The sequence below is a fragment of the Cetorhinus maximus genome, chromosome 5 (assembly GCF_964194155.1).
Source record: "Cetorhinus maximus chromosome 5, sCetMax3.hap1.1, whole genome shotgun sequence".
NCBI classification, from domain to species: Eukaryota; Metazoa; Chordata; class Chondrichthyes; order Lamniformes; family Cetorhinidae; genus Cetorhinus; species Cetorhinus maximus.
Genome location: NC_135883.1, coordinates 44,267,136 through 44,294,999, shown reverse-complemented (window position 1 = coordinate 44,294,999; position 27,864 = coordinate 44,267,136). Strand labels below are relative to the sequence as shown.

The window sequence follows — 27,864 nt, the reverse complement described above, 5'->3', positions numbered from 1 at the left end:
CCCACCTGAACTCAACGCAACTTTGCCTGGTCCATCAAATTTTCCATCATTCCCGCATGAGCGGAACTAGAAAATCCCAGCCACAATCTTATAAACTTCATAATTGTAACATTACCTTTTAATTTCTGGAGGCACAGCCATCTTGCTTAGTGCTTTCTTTCCTCTCTCAACCAACATTGCTAAATCAGGTTAGTTGGTCATTTATCACATGACTGTGGAACCTTACTGTATACAAACAGTGACTATGCTTCAAAAGCATTTAAACCGCTGTGAAGTGCTTTGGAAGTCCTGCTGTTGTGATAGGTGCCATATCAATGCAAGTTTGTTCTTTTAATGGCCTTATTGTCAGTCAAATCCTATGTTTATCCTATATGATGTTGCATTAAGGCATAAATGCTCCTGTGTTTTTCACTCTCTTGCCACTGATTTCCACCTCATTACCTTTTCCTTCAGTTTGTTGTCTCTCCTTACTGATTGCTAAATTATCCTGTATGCTTTTATTCTGTTCAATTGATGTTTAGCGTTTTCTCTGTGATCCACATTGCCCTTTACACCTTCTTTGCTTTGGCATTGTTTCCTCAGTGACTTTGAGCACAGCTTTTTCCTCACGTGATTCCACATTCCACCTCCTTCTCCCAGTGTTGGGGAATTTAGAAGGGGGCTAAAGTGGCTGCATGCACACTGAAAACTTTATGACATATGTGTGTGTGTGTGTGTGTGTCCATCAAACTTGTAGTCCCAACCCCTGAGAGTGAAACCTGCAGTGGGATGGGTCCTGCAGGTCTTCCACCGGCTTCAGTTTTCAATTCGTCCCCCGTGTTGTAAACTGCGAGCTTGTTTAAGTCACCGTGGCCCTTTAAATCATGCCACTGCATGGCCTGGCAGGTGAATTCAGCCGATCAGGAAGCCACTGAAACATTTGTTAATTGTTTCGCCATGTTAGAGTGGTGGTGTTGAGCAGTTTGATCACAGGTAAGGTGGAGCTATACCTCTTGCTGAGGGAATGGGATGGTGGGAAATCTAGGTCCAGAGAGCTGTCAGTGGACCAACCCCACATTTCATTCCTCAGTGCCTCTTGAGGATATAAAAAAAATTCCAGTAATAGCTGTAAATCAGGATGTAGAGTGGAGAGAGGAACTTGGTGAAATTACAACCACTAGGGAAGCAGCACTGAGCAAACTGATGGAGCTGCGGGCTGGCAAATCGTTGGGTCCTGATGGACTTCGTTCTTGGGTCTTAAAAAAGGTGGCGAATCAGGTAGTAGATGAGCTGGTGTTAACTTTCCAAAATTCCTTAGATTCTGGAAAGGTTCCATTAGATTGGAAAGTAGCAAATATAACCCCTCTATTCAAGAAGGGAGAGAGACAGAAAACAAGAAACAATAGTCCAGTTAGTTTGATGTCTGTTGTGGGGAAGATGTTGGATCATTAAAGAGGTTATAGCTGGGTGGTGAGAAAAACACAAAGTAATCGGGAAGAATCAGCATGGTTTTGTGAAAGGGAAATCATGTTTAACCAATTCATTAGAATTATTTGATGAAGTAACATGTGCTGTGATTAAAGGGGAGCCTGTAGAGGTACTGTAATTAGATTTCCAGAAGGCATTTGATAAGGTACCACATCAAAAGTTATTGCAGAAAATAAAAGCTCATGATGTAGGAGGTAACATATTAGCATGGATAGAGGATTAGCTGGCTGGCAGAAAACAGAGAGTATGCATAAATGGGTCTTTGTCTGATTGGCAGGATGTGAATAGTGGAGTCCCCCAGGGGTTTGTGCTGGGGCCTCAACATGTTACAATTTATATCATAGACTTAGATGAGGGGAGTGAAGACATGGTAGCTAAATTTGCAGATGACACAAAGATAGGCAGGAAAGTATGTTGCGAAGAAGACATAAAGAGTTGGCAGACGGATATAGATAAGTTGAGTGAGTGGGCAAAAATTTGGCAGATGGAGTATAATGTGGGGAAAATGTGAAGTTGCTTCTTTTGGCAGGAAGAATAAAAAAACAAAGTATTACTTAAATGGAGAACGATTGCAGAATTCCAATGTGCAGAGGGACCTAGGTGTTCTGGTACATTTTTTCAAAACTCATTCATGGGAGGAGGGTGTCGCTGGCCAGGCCAGCATTTATTACCCATCCCTAGTTGCCCTAGTTCAGGGGGCATCTAAGTGTCAACCACATTGCTGTGGGTCTGGAGTCACATGTAGGAAAGACCAGGTAAGGACGGTATGAGTCACAAAAAGTTAGTATGCAGGTACAGCAAGTAATCAAGAAGGCAAATGAGAGGAATTGAACATAAAAGTAAGGATGTTATGCTTCAGTTATACAGGGCATTGGTGAGACCACACCTCAAATACTGTGTGCAGTTTTGGTCTCATTATTTAAGGAAGGATGTAAATGCGTTGGAGGCGGTTCGGAGGAGGTTCACTAGATTGATACTGGGAATGAATGGGTTGTCTTCTGAGGAAAAGTTAGACTGACTGGGCTTGTTTCCGCTGGAGTTTAGAGGGTGTCTTGATTGAGTACACAAGATCCTGAATGGTCTCGACAAGGTGGATACGGAAAGGATGTTTCCTCTTGTGGGTGAGTCCAGAACTAGGGGGCAATGTTTTAAAATTAGGGGTCACCCTTTTAGGAAAGAGATGAAGAGAATTTTTTTTTTCTCAGACGGTTGTGCGACTTTGGAATTCTCTGCCTCAGAAAGTTGTGGAAGAGGAGTCATTGAATATTTTTAAGGCAGAGGTAGATAGATTCTTGTTAGGCAAGGGAATCAAAGATTATCAGGACTAGTTGGGAATGTAGAACTCAAAACACAAACAGATCAGCCATGATCTTATTGAATGGCGGAGCTTGCTCGAGGGTCAGAAAGTCCTACTTCTCCTATTTCGTATGTTTGGAGGCTTAACCAGAGCTTTATAAATGTTTAACATAACTTCCTGGCTTTTGTACCCAAAGCCTCTGTTTATGAAGCCCAAGATGCTTTGTTAACCACTCTCTCAATATGTCCTGCCATCTTCACAGATCAATACACAATAACTTCAGGTCCTCCTGTGTCTGCACACTCTTTAGAACTGCATCATTATGTCTGTATTGCCTCTCCCTATCCCTTTTATTGAATGCATAGCCTCACACTTCTCCATATTAAATTCCATCTGCCACTTACCTGCCCATTCTGCTAGCTTATAGTTGCAGGTAATTCGTATCATCTGCATGGTTTGTCACGCCTCCAAGTTTGATATCATCGGCAAATGTTGAAATTCTACACTGTACTCCTAGACCCAAGTCATTTATATCTTGCAAAAAAAAGCAGTGTCCTTTGCACTGACCCTTGGGGAACACCACTGTCTACCATCCTCCAGTAAAGGCCTACTTCTGCTCCTATTTCGCTTGTTTGTATGTCCGTAAACCTCACCCCAGGAGTGTCAAAGCAAAGGACCACTTCTTATACCATCAATGCCCCGCAGCTCCCCAGTAGAATTGACAAACTCCATGACATCCATGCCTCTCCTGCCTAATGGAAGATAGCTAGGAGATAGCAGTGCTAGATTGGGATCTGTGTTGTATACCTGAAGATCAGTGCTTCTTAGACCTAATTGGGTGCACTGGGGATTCTTGTGAAATACCAAAAATGAAGTGATATGATTGTTAGACTTCCATTTAAGTTTTACTTTCACAGTTGCATGATCAGAAAGAGTACTGCCAAGAATTTGAAGTTCCCATGGGTCAGCCTGGTTGATGACAAACAGTCACACTTCGTTGCTTGTTATTTATTGTCTCTTTCTCGGTATCATTTTCTACTTTAGATTCACTATTTTACTTTGAGGCAGGGTTACTTCGTAAAAGTAGTCATTGTAAAAGACCCGCTGGGATATAGTGATCATAATGCAATTAAATTCCAGATTAAGTTTGAAGTGACATACTCTAAACGCAAGCAAGGATCTTAAACTTGAACAAAGCCAATTACATAGGTATGAGGGGAGAACTGGCTAAGGTTGATTAGATAAATAGACTAAAAGCTGTCACAGGCATATTGCTCAAAACTTCCCAATACAATCTCTGACATTCTGCCCTCTGTCTTGGAGGAGTAAGTTGCCCAGTTATAGAAGGGAGCGCCACAGAGCTAGCAGATCTTCATCCCCTCAACCCTTTCAAGGCGATGGTTCTCTGAATTATCAGGACCAACAACAGCAGACCCAATGGCATCTGGAGCTGCAGTGGGTGTCCTTCTCCTTTTCCTCTTCTTCCTTTTCCTCCTCCCTCCTCCCTCCCTCCAAGCAGAGCTCTTTCCTCTGCTCCCTCTTTTCCACTTCTTGATCATGTTGCAGACTGAAAGGCATTGCAAAAACTGGTCACAATACTTGGCCTATATTTATCCTTCAATTAGCACAATAAAGAACTGATTACTCAGCCATTATCACATTGCTGTTTGTGGGTGTAATAGTATAATGGATGTCCCTAACTGAACAAATATGGTTTAGAGAAGCTTCCTGCAAACCACTAGAGGAACAGTAAGGTTTCTTCGGTGAGAAATAGTTTTAAAAATTCAGTTTTGGTGAAAAGGTTGTTTGTGCATGTTGGTGGACTGACCTTCAGAGATGGCTGCATCAACAGGTATAATTGGGCGACTGAGAGAATGCAGTCATGGCTGAGAGTCTTTTGGTGCATGTGTGGAGCAGCTAGAGATATATTTCACTGCTAATATTATCATCAAAGAGCCTGATAATCCAGCTGTTATTCAGGCAGTGGGGGAAAGGAAAGGACAATATTTCTGACTGATGCCAGTCCGGAAGTGTATGAAAAACTCAAGAATTTGCTCATCCCAGTAAAGCCAAAAGACGCGCCACTGTCGGACATTTTGTGTAAGCTTGAGCAGCACTACAGTCCCACTCCATTGGAGATTGCAGAAAGCTGTTGTTTTGGAACCAGGGCCAGGATTTTCCAGTCGGTGTGCGGGAGTGGGCCTGGCATGTGCCAGAGTCAGCTATGTGACCGCCGATATTTAAAAGGCTTAGTAAGGCCATTAAGGAAGTAACTAAGGTCAACTTTATGTTGCTCGTCCAGCCTAACGGTTGGTGGACCGGCGAAAAGGCCAAGCGGCCTTTACATTTTTTAGGAAACCTCATCCGCAAGTGGGATGAGGTTTCCTAAAGCTTTTATGAATTAAATTTTTTTAAAATTCTGAAATGTAAAAGCACGTTCCATCTCATGTGACACAGTCACATGAAGGGGATATGTTTAATTTATTTTTTTTTCCATTTATTTATTTCAAAAGCGCTTCAGTCTCCCTGAGGCAGCTCTGTGCCTCAGCTCTGTGCCTCAGGGAGACTGAAGCGCTCTTTTGTGCGCATACATGAAAGAGCACAGGCCCCGACTCTCTCTGCACCCCCCGCCCCCACAGGTAGCGAGCGCCTTACGCTGGTCCACCCACGTAAAATGGCGGCGCAGAGCTGATCGCAGGCTACAGTCGGCTCCACGACTGCTCCCACCAATCCCGCCCAATGCAGGAAAAATTCAGGCCCAGGAATCAGTTGCCCAGTGATGACATTGGAGAGTCACTGGGCTTTGATAAAGCTGCGCATTCATTGTCATTTTGCAGAATTTCAAGAGAGAGGGACTGATTAGTGTGCGGTCTAAAAAATGAATACGGTCACATTCCTGCCATGTTCCTGCCATTGCCAAAGTTAACTTTCGACAAAGGTTGCCAAACAGCGTTGTCCATGAACATGGCAGTACATGACTCAAGAGAAGTCAGAGTTAGCAACCCCCGGTCATCTGCTGCAGTAAATAAGCTGCAGCTAAGTAAGTAGAAGGCCCCAATGACAGCAGCTAGCGGTAGCAGAAGCACTAAAAAGCCCTTTTGCTGGTGCTTAGACCTACAATGGGCACAGAATTGTCCATTTGTTAAGACAGAGTGCTACAGCTGCAAGAAGGGTCATCTTGCTAACGCATGTCAAAAGAATGTAAATGGAGGAAACACTGGCTGGAGAAACACAGCAGTCACTGCATACGGTTGTCAAACAGAACCAGGTCGATGAGAGGTTGGTTGAAACCTATATGATCCGAAGCACAGGGATGCCCAGTGGAAATTTGCGGGGCATTGTAGTCCAAGTAGCATTGGATGGAGCTCTGGTAAACATGGAGGTTGACGTGGGGCGTGACAACTGTTTGAGGTTGAACAAGACCATTTGCAGCGTGACTCCTGAATCACTATACTGTGAAAAGTTGAGTCAGCTGGAGAAATATGAGCTGTCATTGAAGCACAAACTGGCAATTTTTTTTGTTTAATTATCGTAACAAACTTCACCCAACTACTGGCAGAACACCACCTGAATTGTTTCTTAGAAGACAGCCTAGAATAAGGTTTTCATTGCCGAAGCTACATTTAGCACAGTCAGTAGAAGAGTAACAATGCAGGCAAAAAGAGAATCATGACAAGGGTAGAATGAGAGAAAGAAGTCTGAAGTTGAACCAGAAGGGTTAAGGTGACAGAACATCATCATAAGTGGTTGGAAAGACAAAGTTAACGTTTCGAGTCCGTATGACCCTTCTTCAGTTATACGGACTCAAAACATTAACTCTGTCTTTCTCTCCACAGATGCTGTCAGACCTGCTGAGTTTTTCCAGCAGTTTTTGTTTTTGTTTCAGATTTCCAGCATCCGCAGTATTTTGCCTTTATCATAAGTGGTTGAATAATTACCAGGAAAAGTTGTGAAAATATATGGGCCTCACACATATTTGGTCAAGATGTTTGGTAGTGGAAAGGTTAGGTTTGTACATGGAGATCATGCTTTACCTTCAAAGATTCATGAGGAAGAAGAAAGTTGGGAAGAATCAAATATGCCTGATGAATTGGATAATCGTAATCGTGACTCCAACATCAGTTGTGCCTGAAACCAGTTCAGATTCAAATAGGAGTCAGATGGACATGTCTGATGAAGTGGAAAACCCAACAGATGATCAAGGTCAAAATCAGCCTTTGTTGGAGAACCCTTCTCCTCAGCCTCAGGCCGTTATGGGTCCAGGTCTTTCTCCAAGTTCTGAAATGTTGGGTCAAGAAAGGAGATATCCTCTTAGGAATTGGAAACCAGTGGTTAAGTTGGATTTCTAAATAAAAAGAAAAAACAAGAAATGTATATAAGTTGTATGGATTTGAACATTGTGTACTTTCTCATTAAGGATAGAGGAGTGTACTCATGTAATAGCACTTTTTGTGGCCATTTGTGCGTGCATTTGTGCACGTGTGTGTATGTTCATGTTTAAATCAGAATAAACTAGTTTCAGTTGGTATTTGGCTTCACCTGTGGCACACTGTCTCTTTTCTGTACCACAAAAATATCACATTGGGATCTTGCTGTGCACTGTTTGGCTGCTGCATTTCCTACATTGCAGTAGTGACTGCCCTTTAAGTACTTCATTGGCTTTATTGCACTTCTGGGATGTCCTGTGGTTCTCAAAGGAACTATTGAAATGCAAATCTTTTTCTTTATAACTAGGTCAATTAGTCTTCTCTCTTCCTTGACTGCAGTCAGAAATTGGCAAAAAGCACCCCCACAAACACTGCACAGTGTTTCCGTCAATTCTGCCTGATCAACCATCACTCAAAACCACCCCTCCTGCAACATGTGAACTATTTAATTAGTACTGCTCAAAGGCCCTTCTTGTAGCAGAGTGCTTGATTTTTGTTGAGTGATGTATGACTTTGATTCCTACACTACCATTGCCCAAATTAGGGATCCTGGCATTGCATCAGACTTCTGGATTTGGATATGAATCAGAATTCTCCTGCCCCTGTGTGTGGCAGTCTCCTTCTGGCACTGGCCACACAAGGAGAGGGCAGCGGCAGGCACAGCATACAGCCAGAAAGTAATGTTAAGTAAACGCAAGAGTGCTACGCAGCCCAAATTCGTGCTTTCATCAGAAATGGAAAATATTAGAGATGTAACAGGCTTTAAGCAGGTACAGAGACGGGAGTCCCCCGCAGCCAATGCAGGGAGCCATTTAAACGTCCATTGACTTCGGCAGGGCCGCAAGATCCCACCGGCGGGAGAGGCTGGAAAATTCCAGGCAGGAACTCCGTTGCTTTCCTTGGCAACCGTTTGAGGTTGAACAAGACCATTTGCAGCCTTGGTTCTGCATTTGATCCATATATCCGGTCAATTTATAAGATTGCCTATTTCCAAATGCATAGCATCACCCAACTCCTCCCCTGCCTCGGCTCATCTGCTGCTCAAACCCTCACTCATACCTTTAACTCTAGACTTTGATGGACGTAACTTCTGAGCTCCCCAGATGCGATGGGGAATACCCTTTGGAAGTTCCCAGGTAAGGTTAGATGACAACTACCCAGAAAAGCAAACTTCCTCTGGGCAATTGCCCTGTACTGGGAACCATCCGAATTTGTGATTTAAATTGCAAACTTCAGATGGTTCTGACTGGGTTATACCAATAGTTACCTGGAAAAAGTTTGAAGGATTAAAACCTCTTCTAACTTCTGGGTAACTATGTATAGACCCTGATCAACACCCCACGGGAATCCCCCAGCATGATTCTCCCACCACCCTTGACTCCCTCACCCAGAGGAACCCCCCCAAAACCCCTGACTATTCCCCCCATAGGATTCCCCCACCCCGACGGGGACTCTTCCTCCTCTGCCCCCCCAGGCCCTCCCGCCCCCACACCACCCCCATGCCCAACCGGAAGGGGTCATACACCCTTCACCCCAACCCCTTCTACTCCCTCCTAAGGCCGAAACCGACCTGGGCCAAGGCCTGGCCACTCCCCTCCATCCCACACCCAGGCCTGACTCGACGGAACCCAACCCCAACCCAAGGCCCAACCTCCCTCCCTGAGGCCTGGAAACACCCCACAACGCCCCTAAGCCTGACCTGACCCAACCCTAGGCCTGACACTCCCCCCAAGGTCCGACACCCTCTCCCTCACCACCCGCCAGGCTTGATCTGACCCGAAGCCTGACCCCCCCTTGACTTCCCGCCCCCTCCGTCCAACTCCTCCAACCTCCGACCCCCGACCTCCCCCCAACCACCCCAACCTACCCCCCCCCCCCCCCCACCCTCACCCCCGGCCTCTCCGACCTCAGCTGCCTCAACCTCCAAACCCTTTGACCACCAATCCCCACCCCCAAACCTCTGATTTCCACCCCACCCCACCCCACTGCCGCCGCCAAATCCTATACAGTTACATTTACCTTCTCCCTGGCCTGTCAAAGGACTTTAAATTTAAATGGACCTTTAAAATTGCCTGGTTTATGGCAGCTAATCTCGTAAAAAAGGGAATGTGGCCTCTTTCCCTCCGATTCAGCTGCACTTCGACACTAGGTCTCGTTGACACGCTGCACTGCCTGGATCTCACCCAGACTGAGTCGGAAGGTCAGGCGAGACAGGACTGGGAGTGCTGATTGCCATTCCAAGGAAGTTCAGACCCTGACTCTTCTAATACACTGTTGGCTCGTCTCCAACATTCTACCCCCTGTAAGCTTAAAATCGTCTAAAACTCTGCTGCCCACATCCTAACTGGCACCAAGCGCATTCACCTACACCTACATCCTGGTTAGATGCATTGTGATTTTAAAATTCTTATCCTTGTTTTAAAATCTCACTGTGGTCCCACCTTCCCTATCTTAGTAATCTCCTCCAGCCCCCTAACCCTCTGAGATCTTTCGACTGTTCCAACTCTGGCATCTTGCACAATGCTGATTTTATTGCTCCTCTATTGGTGGCCATGCCTTCAGTTGTCTAGGCCCAAAGTTCTAGAATCCCCTCCACCTCTCTCACCTCTTTTAAGACACTCCTTAAAATATATCTCTTTAACCAAGCTTTTAGTCATCATTGTGCCTCCTGCCAAAGCAAGATGGCCGCTGATACCTCTGCACATGCACAGAAGCCAATGACATCATTTGCAGGAGACACAGTGCTGGTTGGATCTTATTCACATCTTAAATGTGTTCACCCAGTTTCTGAGCTCTTTAGCGGATGGGCAGTTGGGGCATGGCCTCCCCGCAGTTTCCAGAGTCATGGAAGGAGGGGAGGCTTCTCTTACACCTGGTGACAGCAGCAGTTCCATTTGCAGCTCTGTGGCTTGTTCCCTGTGACACGTCCAGATTAAGTTGAAGAGGCTTTGGAGCAGGATATTCAGAAACTGCGGGGAGGCTGCTGTTGCAAACAGCATAAACAGACAGCTTCCCTTTAGTCAAAGGTGTTAACTTGATGCTGCCAGTGCTGTAATATTTGCAATTCCATGTTATGATGACCATGCCCCCTATAAAGATGGAGGCTATGCTTACAACTGCGCACACATGGCATTGGCAGCAAACACAGCCTTTAGTCATCTGCCCATCTCCGCATGTGTCCTGCTGTCACATTTTGATTGATAACGGTGCTGTGATGCAGCTTGGATTGTTTTACTCCATTACTGGTGCTATATAAATGTAAATTAGCCTTGTTGTTGTTAAAGCATGTTCATTTCATGCAGAAGCCAGAGATGCTTGTTTAGGCCCCACCTATGCCCCTTTACTGACTTGCTGGCTGCCTGTGCCGTCGGCCATCTTCAGCCAGAAGTGAGGGGTCATTGATCCTTCTCAGCCTCCTCTGGAGGTCCCCAGAATCACAAGTGCCAGCCTTCAGCCAAGTCGATTCACTCCACATGATATCAAGAAACGGCTGAAGATACTGGATACTGCACAGGCCCTGATAACATTCTGGCAATAGTACTGGAGACTTGTGCTCCTGAACTTGCTGCGCCACTAGGCCAATTGCACAAGTACAGCTACAACATGGGTATCTGCCCAGCAATGTGGAAAATTGTCCAAGTATGTCCTGTCCACAAAAAGCAGGACAAATCCAACCCGACCAATTACTGCCCCAGCAGTCTACTTTTGGACATCAGCAAAGTGATGGAAGTTGTTGTCGACAGTGCTACCCAAATGGCATTTACACCGCAATAACCTCCTCATTGATGCTCAGTTTGGGTTCTGCCAGGGCCACTCAGCTCCTGACCTCATTATAGCCTTGTCCCAAACATGGACAAAGAGCTGAACCCAAGAGCAGAAGTCTTTTTTTCTATTCATTTGTAGGATGTGTGCATCGCTGGCTAGGCCAGCATTTATTGCCCATCCCTGATTGCCATTGAGAAGGTGGTGGTGAGCTCCCAGAGGGAGTGACTGCCCTAGATATCAAGGCAGCATTTGACCGAGTGTAGCATCAAAGAACCCTAGCAAAACTGGAGTCAATGGGAACCGGGGAAAACCCTCCACTGGTTGGAGTCATATCTAGCACAAAGGAAGTTGGTTGTGGTTGTCGGAGGTCAATCATCTCAGCTCCAGGACATCACTGCAGGAGTTCCTCAGGGTCATATCCTAGGCCCAACCATCTTCAGTTGCTTCATTAATGATCTTCCGTCCATCATGAGGTTAGAAGTGGGGATGTTAATTTATGATTGCATAATTTTCAGTATCATCCATGACTCCACAGATACTAAAGCAGTCTGCGCCTGCATGGAACAAGACCTGGACAACATTCAGGCTTGGGCTGATAAATAGAAAGTAGCACTCATGCCACACAAGTGGCAGGCAAAAACCATCCCCAACAAGAGTTAATCTAACCATCTCCCCTTGACATTCAATGGAATTACCAGCACCAAATCCTCCACTATTAACATCCTGGGGCTTACTATTGAATTGGACTAGCCATATAAATACTGTGGCTACAAGAGCAGGTCAGAGGCTGGGAATTCTGTGGTGAGTAACTCACCTCCTGACTCCCCAAAGCCTGTCCACCACCTACAAGGCACAAGTCGAGAGTGTGATAGAACACTCCCCAGTTGCCTGGGTGAGTGCAGCTCCAACAATGCTCAAGAAGCTTAACACCACCGTCCCACCGCCCCACTGCACATTTAATGAGGCCAGCACCGCGCGATACGGCACAAATTCCTAGCAGCCTCTGTGACAGGAAACACTCCCTGTCCCTGTCCCTGTCCCCGTGGTGGGACTTAGTCCCGGAATGGAAAATACTGCCCACCGGGTGAGCTGCCAGGGAGCATTACCCAACAAGGGTTGAAAATTGACCTTTCTTTGTCTCAGAGTAAGAGCCCAATGCTATTCAAAGATAAAAGCAAAAATACTGTGGATGTTGGAGATCTGAAATAAAAACAGAAAGTAGTGGGAAAACTCAGCAGGTCTGACAGTATCTGTGGAGAGAGGAGGACCGGCTGAGTTTTTCCAGCACTCCCTGTTTTCACATTCAAAGGTAACTTGTTCAGTTCAATTACAATAAGAGGAGGCAGCTTGACTAGAAGTTGTGGATTTTATGCTCCTATCTTCAGAGGCTATATCAGAAAACCTCCCCTTTGCTCCACACAGTCCAAATGGGATGCAGGAGGCAGTTGTAGTGAATCAAAGAAGCTTGTTCACTTTCTTGCACATTATAACTCTGCAGGCAATTTACCTGTTTCAAAATCTTACATCTAAGTAAATATCCTGCCTCTCACCAAGCCCCAGGCTGAAGCCTCAGTCCTGTCTTGCTTTATTTTAATAATTATTAATACATCATTTACATTTGACGCTCGTAAAGCATTCATTTAACAAAGTGGTGTGAGGTTTCCCAGAGAGAGGACTCCCATGCCTCTTTGGATTTAGATCAGGTTTTAATACGAACAACAACTTATATTTATGTAGCACCTTCTCTTACATAATAAAACATCCCAAGATGCTTCACAGTGGCATTATAAAACAAAACATGACACCGAGCTACTTGAGGGGATGTTAGTTCCAATGACCAAAAGCTCGGGCAAAGACTTCAGTTTTAAGGGGCGTCTTAAAGGAGGAAAGTGAGGCAGAGAAATGGAGGGCGGAATCGTCCCAGAAATCGGCAAAGTCCGATATCGGGTGGGGAAATCGGTGTGTGACCCTCCGGCGGCAGTGGCAGCTTTCTCCGCCGTATCGTGTGGCGCTTTGTTTAAAAAGTTGAAAGGCGCGGGTTTTAGGTCGGATTGCTGGCGGGCCAGCCTCTGATTCGTACACACCGCCATGACCTCAGGCCTTCAGTTAACCAGGCACCATGTTTAAAGATCGCCCCTGAACTCTCTAAGGGATTGAAAGCTGCTTCGTCTGCCCAGCGGATCATGTCCTCATCCTGTCTATGGCACCACTCAGCACCCACACATGCCAGCATCCTTCTCATCTGGCCTGGAATCATCCTGCTTACACTCTCTCCATCTGTGTTCATGCAGGACAAGCTGGCACCCAGCAAAAGGGAGAGGTTGCAGATTGATGGAGGAATGCTCAATATCAAGGCCCTCACAGGCTTTGAAAACAGAGCCATCCAGCTGGCCGGCGAGGACCTGGACCGTCCCTGTGCTGACAGTGAGGTTGGCGGTGCTCAACCAAGTGAGGATCCAGCAGTGCAACATCCATCAGACAACCATGCCGTGAGTCAGCTCCCCTGTTCCTCAGTCCCCTGCACTAATTATCTCTCCTTGTATACATGGGCACATTTGGAAAACAGCCAAGGGAGTCCACGAGCCAGGTCTTTGACTTCAGCCCAGCGGACACCATGGAAGAGGAATCCGCAGATACCAAAACTGAGGACCCGTCACAGCGCTCACCCACACCCTCCACCAGCGCAGAGACACACACTTCGCAGGGACCTAGTTCTAGAATAGCCTCATGGTCACAATCTGGTGAGCACATCATACTGTCTGACCACAGCAGGCGGCGATGACAGGGACTTTCCAGGTCCCCAGCATGTGGAGGACTGCTGAAGACCAGAAATCTGCTGAGTCCGAGTCAGATGATGTAACTCTGGACTCGGTCATGTCACAGTTGCTGCAGCTACAAAGGCAAGCTCGGGAACATCAGGAGGGGATGTCCTCTGCATTCATCAGATTGCAAGGCACGATGGAGGAGTCCACCCGCCTTCAGTCTGAGATGATAGCGCCAGTTTGCCAATGCACTGAATTCAACACTGGTAGGATGGCAGCCGGCTTGGTCCAGGACATCGCTCCTGCACTGCTGCAGGAGCTGCACTCCATCGCTGAGGCACTTGCAGGCATCCATCAATGCGAGATGGGAGCAGGGCATCTTGAGCTCATTCCAGCTTCCCCTTCTCCCCAAGGAGTCAGCCAGGGGCCCTCGGGCACCCATAGGAAGGAGGATCAGCAGGTGCACACCCCGGAGCCATCCACCCAGGTGACCCCGGGAGTGCCCAGCCCATCCGAATCCCCATTACCTGTGACCTCAGCAGCTCCAGCTCCGCAGGCTGAGGTGGGAGCCAGTGCCACACAGCAGGACCCCAAACGCAGGTCGGGGCTGTTCAGGTCTCAGCCCTCAATGTCATCATAGACAGGATGTAGCAGTCAGCAGGCCGCCTCCACCTCCATGGTGGATGTCGGGGAAGCACCAAGGCGTGGCATCAGGGTTTGGAAGGTTAAGAAGATATAATTGCTTAACAAGGGCATGGGTGTTAATCACTTATACTTAATGTTGGCAATTATGAATACACTCCCAAGAATGTGTCCTTGTTATGCTGATTGTCCAACTTCATAGTCACTTTCCAGATTAGTGATGTTTGCACCTCCATGTGGCTTGTGTTTGCTCCAAGAATCTCATACCCAAGCGTCACTGGGTTCCATGATGTTCTCAGCACCTTAGAGATGGGGCTGCCCCCCCGCCAGCCCCCCCATCTCAACACCATTCCTGACAGGTGAAGGTGTGGTGCTGAAGGGAACAGGTGTTGAAGCCTGCCAAAGGATAAAGTGCTGTTAAAGTCCATGTGCTCGCTGTGTCTCAGCAGCATCTCGATGATATAAGCCTCTTCACAGAGCGTATGTGTGCTGCCCTCAGCCAGACAGATGTCCGACGTTCCAGGATGCAATGTGAAGATCTCAAGACCTCACTGCATCTCGTCATCATCCTCCTGGAATCTTGTGGCAATGAGGGCATCGCGAGTATGCCTGCCTCGTCTGGCCAGTGCAATGGCCTCATCACCTGCACCGTCGCCTTCCAGGACCACATCACCCCTCTGACTTCCTCCTCAGAGGAGGAGATGTGCAGCTCTCGCATCTCCTCATCATCCAGGTCCTCCCCCCATTGCATCGCCAGGTTGTGTAGCATGCAGCAAGCCACTATGATGCGCGACACCTTCTGGGGAGTGTATTGCAATGCTCCAGCAGATCTTTCCAGGCACTGGAACCTCATTGTCAGGATGCCAGTGGTGTGCTCCACCAAACTCCGGGTTCTCGCATGAGCTTCGTTGTAGCTTCTCTCACAGAGTCTGTGTCCACCACACGGGCATCATCAGCCACGTTCTTTGTGGTCAACCCTTGTCCCTGAGATGCCAACCCTTCATCCTGTATGGTCCCTGGAAGATGTCAGGGATCTGAAACCTGCTGAAGGTATGCGAGCCGTGGACGCCTCTGGGGTATTTGCACAAACCTTCATGATCCATTTGTCATGGTCGCATACCGGCTGAACATTGAGAGAGTGGAAGCCATTGCGGTTCACACACTGGACTGCTTGTTACCATGGAGATTTAAGGGCCACGTGAATGTAGTCGATGGCACTCTGCAGCTGTGGGAATCCGGAAATCTCAGCAAATTCCAGCATTCTTTCTTCCTGGCTTGCCTGATCTCTTTTAAAATTAAAATTTTAAAATTGACAATGGTGTGTGCCTTGCCAAAAAAGGCATCCGTGACCTCCTGGATACATTTTTGGGTGGAGGCCTTTGAGACCCCGCAAAGGTCCCCAGTGGAGCCCTGGAACGAGCCACTGCTGTAGACATTGAGCACAGTAGCAACTTCAACTGCCAACACTGTGGATGCCCTCCAAGTCCTCATGGTGCCAAATCCTGCAAGAGGTGGCTGTAGCAATTGTAGCTTTAAGGAATGTAGTGACCGTAGCTTTAAGACTCATTGTGTTGTATAATATCATATGACAATGTGAATGAATCAGCTCTAAGCATGGGGAACCTTAGACTGGGAATTCTTCTTCTCGTTGTGGAGCTTGTTGGAAGTATGTAACTGCTGCTGCAGCCTGTAAATAAAGTTTGATGTTTCTAATGAGAAACTTGTCTGGAAAATCAAGTCCACAACAAACTGGCAAATAGGGTAAATCGGGTCTGGCATTGTCCCTCCCCCCAGCAACTGTGAGTATCTTGTTTAAACAGAAGAAAAGGAAGATATACTTACCAGATATCCCACATTTTGGCAGGATTGACCCCTTCCAACTATCCACAGAGGATTGGTGTCAATCTGTAGAACATCCCGGGTTTAATTTCCAGGCAAACGAAATAACGGGGGAGGAAATAAGGACAGCAATTCTCCTAAGCATTTGCGGACATAAAGCCTATAATTTAATCTGAAGCTTGACGACCCCGAATGTCCCCGATTCAAAGACCTTCGGTGAATTGGTAGACCTTGTTAAGGGACACTTTCAACACAAACTATCAGTCACCATGCAGAGGTTCAGGTTTAATTCTAGGTTTAGAGCCCCAGGGGAGACCATTGTTATATATGTGGCGAAATTGAAACAACTGACTGAACTCTGATTTCGGGGAGACCCAAAGTGATATGCTCATGGATCGTTTGGTCTGCACCGTGCCAGATGATGCCATTCAACGACGATTATTAGCTGAAGTAAACTTCGATTTTAAGAATGCATTGGAAATAGCACCCACGACGGAAAGCGCTGAATGGAATGCACAGGCTTTACGAGATGCACAAAATGGCGCCGTATTCCTGTTTGGGTGGGAATGGACAGCCGGGTGGGGCGCAAAATGCCGGGACTCCGCTGTGGGAGACAGCCCCCGCTATCCAAAAATTTAAAATACAGGAAACAGCACAGCAGCAAATCTGAAAATGAATTGTTGCCGATGTGGAAGCAATCATACTCCTGAAACTTACTGTTTTAAAGAGGTGGAGTTAAATTTTTGCTATAAAAGAGGGAACATACTGAAGCATTGTAAAGCAAGATTGAGACAAACTCCTAGGCAGCAAACTAAGTTAATCAAAGTACATAATGTGGAAGAACAAGAAACCACCAATTTTGATATTTACTCCCTATTTAATGTAAAAGTAGGGAAGACAGAGCCAATCACTGTTTCTAAGTATCACCGGTTTTTAAGAGCCACACTTGGTAACAGTCTTGCCTCAGAGTCAGAAAGTCATGGGTTCAAATCCCACGCTCCGGTCTTGAGCGCAAAATCCAAACTGACATTGTCAGGGTGTGCTGTTCTATTGAAGGTGCTGCATTTCAGATGAGAAATTGCAGGTGGATGTAAAAATTCCTGTGAAGCTATTTTGAAGAAAAGCAGGGGCATTACTCTGACTTCCTGGCCAATATTTTCCCTCATTTGCCACCTAAAACAGCTCATCTAGTCATTATCACATCCCTGTTTCTGGGAGCTTGCTACTCCTAACATGATAATGATGATGGGACTTCAAGAGTTCCCAATTGGCTGTAAAGTACTTTAGGATGCCCTGAGGCCTGAAAGTGCTATAGAAATGTAAGAACAATAATGAACAACTTCTGTGCCCTCGAATTGAAAAAAATGTTTAAATTCTATCATTCTGACTGATTCGTGACTGCTCCTTGTAAATATTTTGGAAAGCATTGATTGGTAAGAATTAAATTTGAAGTTGTTCATGTATATTGTAATATAAAGGTTAACACTGAATGTGTAAATACATAGTATATATCATCAGTGATGTAAGATCACATGATAACTAGCACGGAGAGAGATAGTTCCATGCACATCATCATGTAGAGATTACATTGTAAATAGTTAGCATGATGTTAAATAAAAGTTGGAGTTTGCAGCCTTATCAGTAAATCCAGAACCATGACTACCATATACCAGAACAAAGACAACAATAACAGATATATGTAATGTGTATATTTATTGCCTCTCTTGCAGTGTCTCTGTGTCCCTGGGTGGACAGGCAGATTTTGCCAGCTTGTGGAAAACACCTGCCTAATCTATCCCAGTCGCTGCCAGAATGGAGCCACTTGTGTAGACATCAGCAAGTCCAATCAGGTTCCACAGTACAAGTGCATATGTCATCTGGGCTACTCAGGTAAGCTCCAATAGCAGTTTTTAAAAGTCCATCCACTGTTCTTCCTTAAGATGTTACTGGAAATCCACAACAGATGGAATTAGAAAGCTGAATGATACCGGATGTCATCAGGTAACATAAGTGAGACTTTCTCATTCAAATGTACATGTTGAAACATTATTTCCTGGTGACTCATTTGATAAAAACTAGAGGTAACGTTAACCCATGTTCTGGCACACAGACCTTTGTCAATCATGTTTTTTTTAAATCAGACTTTCAAGCATTACCAAAAGCATAGTGCAAAACCAAACTGCTATGCATCAAAGCTGAACTTGTGGTGGAAATGTGCATTCTTGGACATGGCATCACAGGGGAGATGGTGATGCAGTGGGAATGTCACTGGACTAGTAATCCAGAGGCCATTAGGGAAGGAAACCTGCCATCTTTACCTGGTCTGGCCTACATGTGACTCCAGACCCACAGCAATATGGTTGGCCCTTAACTGCCCTCTGAAATGGCCTAGCAACTTGTACCAAACTGCTCGAGAAAATTTGAATGGACTGCAGTGGTTCAAGAAGGCAGCTCACCCGTACCTTCTCATGGACAATGAGGAAGTAAGCTACTCTATCCGTGTACACCATTGGGAATATCTAGTAATGGCTTTATGATAAGAAGAACTCACACTTGTAAAGTGCCTTTAATGTAGCGATGTTGTAGCTTCACAGGAACATAATCAGAAAAAATCGACACCGAGGCACAGATTAAGGCAGGTAACCAAAACCATAGGCTGGGATTTTCCGGCCCTGCCATGGCGGGACCCGCTACAGGGGATGTGGAGGGCCAGCCAAAAGTCTATTGACTTTTGGCAGGACTGAAAGATCCCGGTGGCAGGTGGGGTTGGAAAATTGCTGTCTAAGTTTAAAAAGGTAACTTCTAAGGAGCATTTTCAATTTAAGTGTGTGTGATAAAGAGACAAGGAAACCAAGGGAAGCAATTGCAGAGCCTAGGACCAAGGCAACTGGTGGCACAATGGCCATTGATGCAACAATGTTAGTCAGGGATGTGCGGAGACCAAAATTGGAGGAACACAGAATTCTTGAAAGGCTGTCGGGCTGGAGAATGTTACAGAGATAGGGAGGGACAAGGCCACAGTGGAATTTGAAAATGAGAATTAAATATTTTAAAATCGAGGTGTTGCCAGATCAGGAACCAATGCAGTCAGAAACTTCTCATAGAAATATGCACGTGTTGGTTACTTTTTTCAGTTAAATAGCAGTAATCTGTGTTCAGCTACACGAGCTTGTGTCTATTTGAAATTAGATTTTCTCAGGAAATAACCTACACTATTCAAACAGAGATTTCGACTTGTGGGGTCATCCAAAACTAGAGATCATCAGTATAAGATAGTCATGAATAAACCCAGTGGGGAATTCACAAGACCCTTCTTTATCCAGAGAGTGATTTGAATGTGGAACTCACTACCATATATGGAGTAGTTGAGGCAAACTGCTTAGGTGCATTTAAGGACAAGCTAGGTTAGGGTGAAGAGAACAGGAGGGTATGCTGAAAGGGACTGATGGAGAGGGCTGGGAGGAAGCTCATGTGGAGCATAAACAATGTTATAGACCAGTTGTGTGAAATGAGCTGTTTCTAAGCTGTAAATTCTATGCCATCCTATGAAGTGATTACTCAACAAGGGAGAACAGGATTTTAAAAAATGCTTAGAAGCCTATGTTCTGCAGCAATGTTCAGTGGGTGGGCGTGGAGGAGGAGGAGAGGTGGAGGATTATGAGTGCATAAGGAGTGCGTGGAGCTTCAGAGTGCGGTCAACAGTGGAGGGGAAAATTCATTTGACAGAAGAGGGTGTTTGAACTGGAACTTGCTACATAGGAGAAGAAATAATGAGGAAAACTATAGCGAGCAGTGATACAAAAATAATTGGGAAGTAGTAAGATAAAAAAGAGTGAAATACGTGTAATTTAAATTTAATTTAATTTAAAGTGCAAAAAGAGGGAGGCTCCAGCTGCTTGGACCATGTTATAGAGCTCATCATTTCTTTACTTTCCCACCAGACAGTAATTAGCCTTCATTCTGTGCAATTATTTTTACATTCATAGGCTGTTGTTAAGGCAAATATGAATTATTCATTGGACTTATACCCTACACTTAATGGCTTGTGAAGAATGGCATCATTCTTTGCACTTCTTAAAAGTTATTTTCTTGGGATGTGATTGAAACTAACAAGACCACATTTATTGCCGATACCCAGTTGCCAACCAGATTTTGACACAGTGAATTACGTCGCATTACACTAAGTGTGCAACACAGAAAGAGGCCATTCGGCCCATCTGCTCTATGCTGCTGTTTATGTGCCACACGAACCTCCTCCTGGCCCAACTCTAGCAGCGTATCCTTGTGATTATCAATTCCTCTATGCTTATTTGCCTCAACTAGTCCTTGGTAACATACTCTCTGGAAGACGTTACTCCTGCTGGACAATTCCCTACTGAATTAATTACTGCCTACCTGATACTTATGGCTTCCTTGTTTTGGATGGCCTAAAAGCGCAAATATTTTTCTGTGCGTAATTGAAGTGAAATAGCAACAATGTATTTCCGAGTGCAAGATGGTGCATGATTTTTGTAGTGTAAAGGGTTAACAGATGGGGTATGCTAATGCATGATGTAGACGCTGATGTGCCACTGACACCAGTGAAACTGTTTAGATGTAGTATTAATGAACAACTGTTAAGCTGATACCAGAGTATGTCTACAATCTGCGTAAGAACTAAGTTCCACGCCTAGAGACCAAGACTGAAGGGCCCAATCTCAGAACATGGTGGCAGTTCAGAACAATTTTGAGAGGAACTTGGGTTCATAATGTTTCTATGACCGTTCTGTTTTTAGTGGTAGTGGCTTGTGGGATTGGAGGTGATGTCAAATTGCTTCAGTGCATTCACTAGTTTTTTAAAAAATTCATTCATGGGATATGGGCATTGCTGGCTAGGCCAGCATTTACTGCCCATCCCAAATGGCCCTTGAGAAGGTGGTGGTGAGCTGCCTTCCTGAACCGCTGCAGTCCATGTGGTATAGGTACAGTCACAGTGCTGTTAGGAAGGGAGTTCCAGGATTTTGACCCAGCGACAATGAGGAAATGACGATATATTTCCAAGTCAGGATGGTGAGTGGCTTGGAGAAGAACTTCCAGGTGGTGGTGTTCCCATAGTCAGAATTTTTCCCTCATTGGGTGGGCTCGGCGGGAGCAGGCGGGGGCAGTTGGGAAGCCGACCGCTGCCCATGATCGGCTCCGCTCCGCAATTTCATGCGGGCGGGTCAATTAAGGCCCACCCTGCGTGGATCGTGAGCGACGGCGCTCAGCACTATCTGTGCAGGCAGAGGGAGGAGGGAGAGTGGGCCTGGCGCACAGTTCGTGCATGCGCACGAAATAGCGCTTCAATCTCCCTGAGGCATAGAACTGCCTCGGAGATTGAAGTGCTTTTTTAAAAAAATAACAAACACAATAAAAATTTAATAAAACATCTCCCCTTGCGTCACATGCGATGGCACATGTATTAAATTTCAAAATAAAGTTTATATGTAATGTGTATTAGCTTTATGAAACCTTATCCTGCCCGTGGATGAGGTTTCCTAAAAAATGTAAAGGCCGCTTGGCCTTTTTGCCTGCCCACCAACCAGAAGATTGGACGGGCAGCGTAAATTTCAAGTTATTTACTTTGTTAATGGCCTTAATAGGTCTTTCCATTATTGGTGGGCGCGTAGCTGACTCCGGCGCTCACCGCCGAACGAAATATCGCGCAAATGCGCGATGACTTCGGTACGCACGCCCGACGTCATCGCACATCATATTGCGCTCGGGCATGTTGGGTGCGTGCTCGCACACCAAACGTAAAATTCTGGCCCATGTGTCTGCTGCCTTTGTCCTTCTAGATGGTAGTAGTCGCAGTTTTGGAAGATGCTGTCTAAGGAGCCTTGGTGAGTTTTTGCAGTGCATCTTGTATATGGTCCACACTGCTGCCACTGTTTATTGATGGTGGAGGGAGTGAATGTTTGTGGGTGGGGTGCCAATCAAGCAGGCTGCTTTGTCCTGGATGGTGTCAAGGTTTTTGAGTGTTGTTGAAGCTGCACTCATCCAGGCAAGTGGAGAGTATTCCATCACACTCCCGACTTGTGCCTTGTAGATGGTGGACAGGCTGTGGGGAGTGAGTAGGTGAGTTATTTGCCTCGGAATTCCCAGCCTCTGACCTGCTCTTGCAGTCACAGTATTTATATGGCTAGTCCAGTTCAGTTTCTGGTCAATGGTAACTCCCAGGTTGTTGATAGTGGGCAATTCAGCAGTAGTAAGGCCATTGGATGTCAAGGGCCAATGGTTAGGTTTTCTCTTATTGGAGATGCTCATTGCCTGGCACTTATGTGGCGCGAATATTACTTGCCACTTGTCAGCCCAAGCCTGGATATTATCCAGCTCTTGCTGCATTTAAACATGGACTGCTTCATTATCTGAGGAGTCACAAATGGTGTTGAACATTGTGCAATCATCAGCAAACATCCCCACTTCTGACCTTATGAAGGATGGTCATTGGTGAAGCAGCTGAAAATGGTTGGGCCTAGGACACTACCCTGAGGAACTCCTGCATTGATGTCCTGGAACTGAGATGATTGATCTCCAACAGCCACAACCATCTTCCTTTGTGCTATGCATGACTCTAACCAGTGGAGAGTTTTTCCAGGTTCCCATTGACTCCAGTTTTGCTAGGGGTCCTTGGTGCCACACTTGGTCAAATGCTGCGTTGATGTCAAGGGCAGTCACTCTCACCTCATCTCTAGAGTTCAGCTTTTTTGTCCATGTTTGAACCAAGGCTGTAATGAGGTCAGGAGCTGAGTGACCCTGGCGGAACAAAATCTGAGCATCAGTGAGCAGGTTATTGCTAAGCAAGTGCCGTTTGATAGCACTCTTGATGACCCTTTCCATCACTTTACTGATGATGGAGTAGACTGATGGGACGGTAATTGGCCAGGTTGGATTTGTTCTGCTTTTTGTATACAGGTCCTACCTGGGCAATTTTCCACATAGTTGGGTAGATGCCATATTGTAGCTGTACTGGAGCGGCTTGGCTAGGGGAGCAGCAAGTTCTGGAGCACAAGTCTTCAGTACTATTAGTGGAATATTGTCAGGGCACATAGTTTTTGCAGTATCCAGTGCCTTCAGCCGTTTCTTGATTTCATGTGGAGTGAATCAAATTGGTTGAAGATTGGCATCTGTGATGCTGGGGACCTCCGGAGGAGGCCGAGATGGATCATCCACTCAGCACTTATGCCGAAGATTGTAGCAAATCCTTCAGCCTTATCTTTTGCATTGATGTGCTGGGCTCCCCCATCATTTGAGGATGGGGATATTTGTGGAGCCTCCTCCTCCAGTGATTTGTTTAACTGTCCATCACCATTCACACCTAGATGTGACAGGACTGCAGAGCTTAGGTCTGTTCTGTTCATTGTAGAATTACTTAGCTCTGTCTGACGCTTTCTGCTTATGCTGTTTGGCATGCAAGTAGTCTTGTGTTGTAGCTTCACCAGGTTGACACCTCATCTTTAGGTATGCCTGGTGCTGCTCCTGGCATTCTCTTCTGCACTCTTCATTGAACCAGGATTGGTCCCTTGGCTTGGTGGTAATGGTAAAATGGGGGATATGCTGGGCCATGAGGTTACAGGGTGTGTTGATTACAATCCTGCTGCTGCTGATGGCTCACACCACCTCATGGTTGCCCAGTCTTGAGTTGCTAGACCTGTTCAAAATCTGTCCCATTCAGCACAGTGATAGTGCCACACAACACGATGGAGGGCATCCTCAATGTTAAGATGGGACTTTGTCTCCACAAGGACTGTGGGGGGTCACTCTTACCGATAGTGTCATGGACAGATGCATCTGCAGCAGGTAGGTTGGTGAGGATGAGGTCAAGTATGTTTTTCCCTCTTGTTGGTTCCCTCACCACCTGCCGCAGACCCAGTCTAGCAGCTATGTCATTTAGGATTCGACCAGCTTGATCAGTGGTGGTGCTACAGAGCCCCTCTTGGTGGTGGACATTGAAATCCCCACCCAGAGCACATTCTGCACCCTTTCCATCCTCAGTGCTTCCTCCAAGTGGTGTTTAACATGGAGGAGCACTGATTCATTAGCTGAAGGAGGGTGGTATGTGATAATCAGCAAGAGGTTTCCTTGCCCATGTTTGCCCTGATGCCATGAGACTTCATGGGGTCCTGAGTCAACGTTGAGGACTCCCAGGGCAACTCCCTCCCAGCTGTATACCACATTCCACAATGTACAGGTGGTAGAAAGGAGGAAGTGGGATTTAGTTCAGTCTCAGGAGTGTTAATTAAACAGACAGTTTGTCCAGTTTGGTGTCAAGATTCTTGAATGGTTTTATCATCAACCATGTGAGTACAATGTGTTCCATCATATTTTTCACCTGAGCCCTATAGAATGTGTTGAGGCATCAAGTGGTTAAGAGATGAGTCACTCATTGCAGAGCACTCAGCCTCTCCCGTGCTCTTGTAGTCACAGTTCTGATGAGTAGATCCTGTCAATCTTTGGGTTAATGATGATGCCTCTATCCCAGATGACAGTTCCATTGGAGGTGCATGGGCATTTTTTTACTTCTACACTGAAGGGTTCACTTTGGGACAAATGCACAGTTATCCCCACTATCACACTTTTTAACATGAGCACAAAGTTTTAGTTCCATTATTATTTTTGTGCATATTGTCTCTGTCTTTATTTTACGAATTTCCTCTTGTGTACATTGTTGTAAACCCTCCGTTTAATATTTCCTGTCACATTGCTTCCCGCCCTGTCATCACCATTTCTAAAACACAACCCCGCTCTATGATATGGCCCGTTTGTGATAAACCTCAGCAAATTCATTCTCCTGTTCCATTTTGTGAGTGCAGGGTTCACAAACATCAACCTCCTGTGCTGTTCTTTCATATGATGAATTACAGGGACGTGTAGAATCAAATATAAAATTAGTTCTGAGTCTTGTGATAATTCACTCCCCTCTCTTCATGGAAGTTGACAAACTGACTAAGCTGCACCACAACATCTAATGCAGTCAAAAAAAAAGGCAGAATTTTTTTGATTTCCTTTGGAGGTGGGTCTGGAGTTGGGAAGGCCTGAAAATTGGCATCTGAGAAGGGCGTTTCAGCTCCTGCCTCCGGGCCATTTTGTTCCAGGATGGGCTGGGGTGGGTGATGGATACCCCAACTTTAAGTCGTGGGTAACCTATGAGGCCAATTAAATGACCTCATAAAGTCACTTATTAGAAGCCAATTGAATTTTCCAGTAGGTTTGTGCCACCCCCTCCCCACTGAGGCGGAAACTGGACCAAGGAATGGAGGTGGCCTCCTGCGGCAGATCTGGGGGCAGGGGTGCATGGTTGGACAACAATCTACCCCACTTGGGACCCCTCTTCCCTCGCCTCCCATGGACGATGGCCATCCAGTGAAAGGTTTGCCCCTCCAAGATAAAGCCCTAGAAGTTGTTACCTTTTTAAGTGCAAATGTTTTAACTTAGCTTCAGAAGGCACCTTTATCATTAGAACCCCAACACCCCACCCCACCCCTCCCCTCCCCTCACCTCTCTTACATGCATTAGCATCTCCCAGCATAGATAGTGGGGCTGTCAATGTGTCATTACCGGAGGACCTCCTATTGGCCATTCAGCCTGGAGAACCCACCTGCCCTTTTTAAATGGAGAACGAGCATGCACCTTGGTCCCTAATTGGCCATCCCTTCAAAAATCGTGTTGGGTGACAGACTCCAACTTGTCATAAGGCAGAATTTTCCCATTGGTGTTCTGGGGCAGGCCCCGCATGCACGCGCGTAAAATGACACGCGGTGACATCAGGCAAGCGTCCCAACGGCACTGCGCACCATCGCAATATTTCATTGGGCAGGTGCATGTTGATCTCCAATGCATGCCTGCCTTTAATTAACTGGCCATTTAAGGCCCTTGAGGCGCCAATCGGCAGTGATTTTTTGGCGCCCGTGCAATCTTCAGGTCGATGCACGGGCGCAACGGGCAAGCGGGTAGGAGAGATTTGTATTAACCTCACCTACGGACGTGATAAAAGACTCAGTGGGGTTGCGAGTGTGCTCTGTCCAATATTGCTTTTCAAAGTTACTGATACTTGCCTGTGTGATCTGCAATACTTCAAAACGTATACCAGCTGCTTGGTCTGGACTCATAGCCTTCAGGTCAGCACTCTGCAGTGATTTTCTTTCTCTTTAGTGACTTTCACTAAACGAAACCATGCTGACTATCCCTGATTTAACCTGTGCCTTTCTAAGTGACAGTTTATCCTGGCTCTCAGGTTTGATTCTAATAATTTGTTCAGACCCGAAATGCTAACTTGTCTGTTCTCACTGGAGATGCTTCTGCTTTTGTTTTGCTACCTACTTCTTGGAATTGTTACCACACTCATCCACACAAACAAAAACAACAACAGTCCCAGGGATATTGAATATTGGAAAGGGTAAGGAAGATGATAACAAATACATGAAACTTTTGTGGATCAATGAGCATTTATGCATTTCTTGCCTTTAAGGTGACTAAATGAGTGGTGTGCAGCCCATGATAGGGAAGATTGAATATTGCCTGTGGATGAAATGGCTTTACAGTGGCCAACCCTCCAGGAATGCGTTGGAGGCTCCAGGAACTAAAACTATTCTTGTGGACACTACTGCAAACAAATGCAGGAGGAAAATCATCAGGGCTCGAAAATGTTCTGTATTTCTATCTATTTTCTCTGAACATTTTGGAATATTCATTATAAAGATACAGGGGTTGGGAAAAAATGTCATACCAGTGTCAGAAAAGCATCTGTTGGAGCCAAGAAGAGTGTGTTTCCTTTCCAATTGGGTGGGAAGGCAGTGCACTGTGAGGATGAACATGCTGGGTGAGCAATGACAGGAGTGTGGTGATGGGGCTACTCGAGGTCGTGTGATGAAACCTCCAGGAATACACCCAACGAGAAATGGCAACCCTAGGTGAGCTAAACGTGCTTGAGTTGATCATTACTGGGATAAACTGACGCAGGGGATCTCCCACTTATCTGGCACCAAAGGAGTTTTTTCGACCTTTCTGCAGTTCTACCACCAAAGTTATGGTGAACGAGTGTTAGAAAACTCCTGTCTTTCCCTCCCCTGGGAATTTGCCTGACATGTGTTTAGGACAGGTTCGCTCTTTGTACTCATGCTGGAAGACGAAAGCTACCACAGAATTGAAACTGTCAAAACAACAACAGAACCAGGGTGCTTCACAAGCGTGCTTTCGAACAAAATTTAATACCAAATCACAGGAGGAGATATTAGGTCAGATGACCATAAACTTAGTGAAGGAAGCAGGGAGTGTTTTAAAGGAAGGGAGAGAGGTAGAGAGTCAGGGAGGTGTGGGGAGGGTATTCCATGGCTTAGGGCGTAGGCAGCAGAAGACTCATCGACCAACAGTGAAAAAATTAAAATCAGGGATATACAAGAGAATTATTTAGGAGGAGTGCAGAGAACTCAGAGGGTTATAGGGCTGGAGATAGGGAAGTATGGTCAGGGAGGGATTTGAAAAACAAAGATGTAAATTGTAAAATCAAGGCGTTGCCAGATTGGAGCCAGTGTAGGTCAACCAGTACAGGGGCATTGAGTGAACAGGATTCTATGAGCTAAAAAAAAATCAAAAACTTTGTGATTTGATTGAAGTATACAAAATCCTGAATGGCCTTGACAAGGTGGAT

The 27,864-nt window shown here is 45.9% G+C and overlaps 1 protein-coding gene across 1 annotated transcript in view; it reads left to right on the top strand.

The window, feature by feature from the left end:
* LOC144681104 (protein eyes shut homolog) overlaps positions 1 to 27,864 on the top strand; it is a 440,210-nt gene that overhangs the window by 217,331 nt on the left and 195,015 nt on the right. The window contains exon 7 of the mRNA XM_078542836.1: positions 17,930 to 18,089. Coding sequence (XP_078398962.1) covers positions 17,930 to 18,089 — 160 coding nt within the window. The remainder of the gene's footprint in view (positions 1 to 17,929; positions 18,090 to 27,864) is intronic.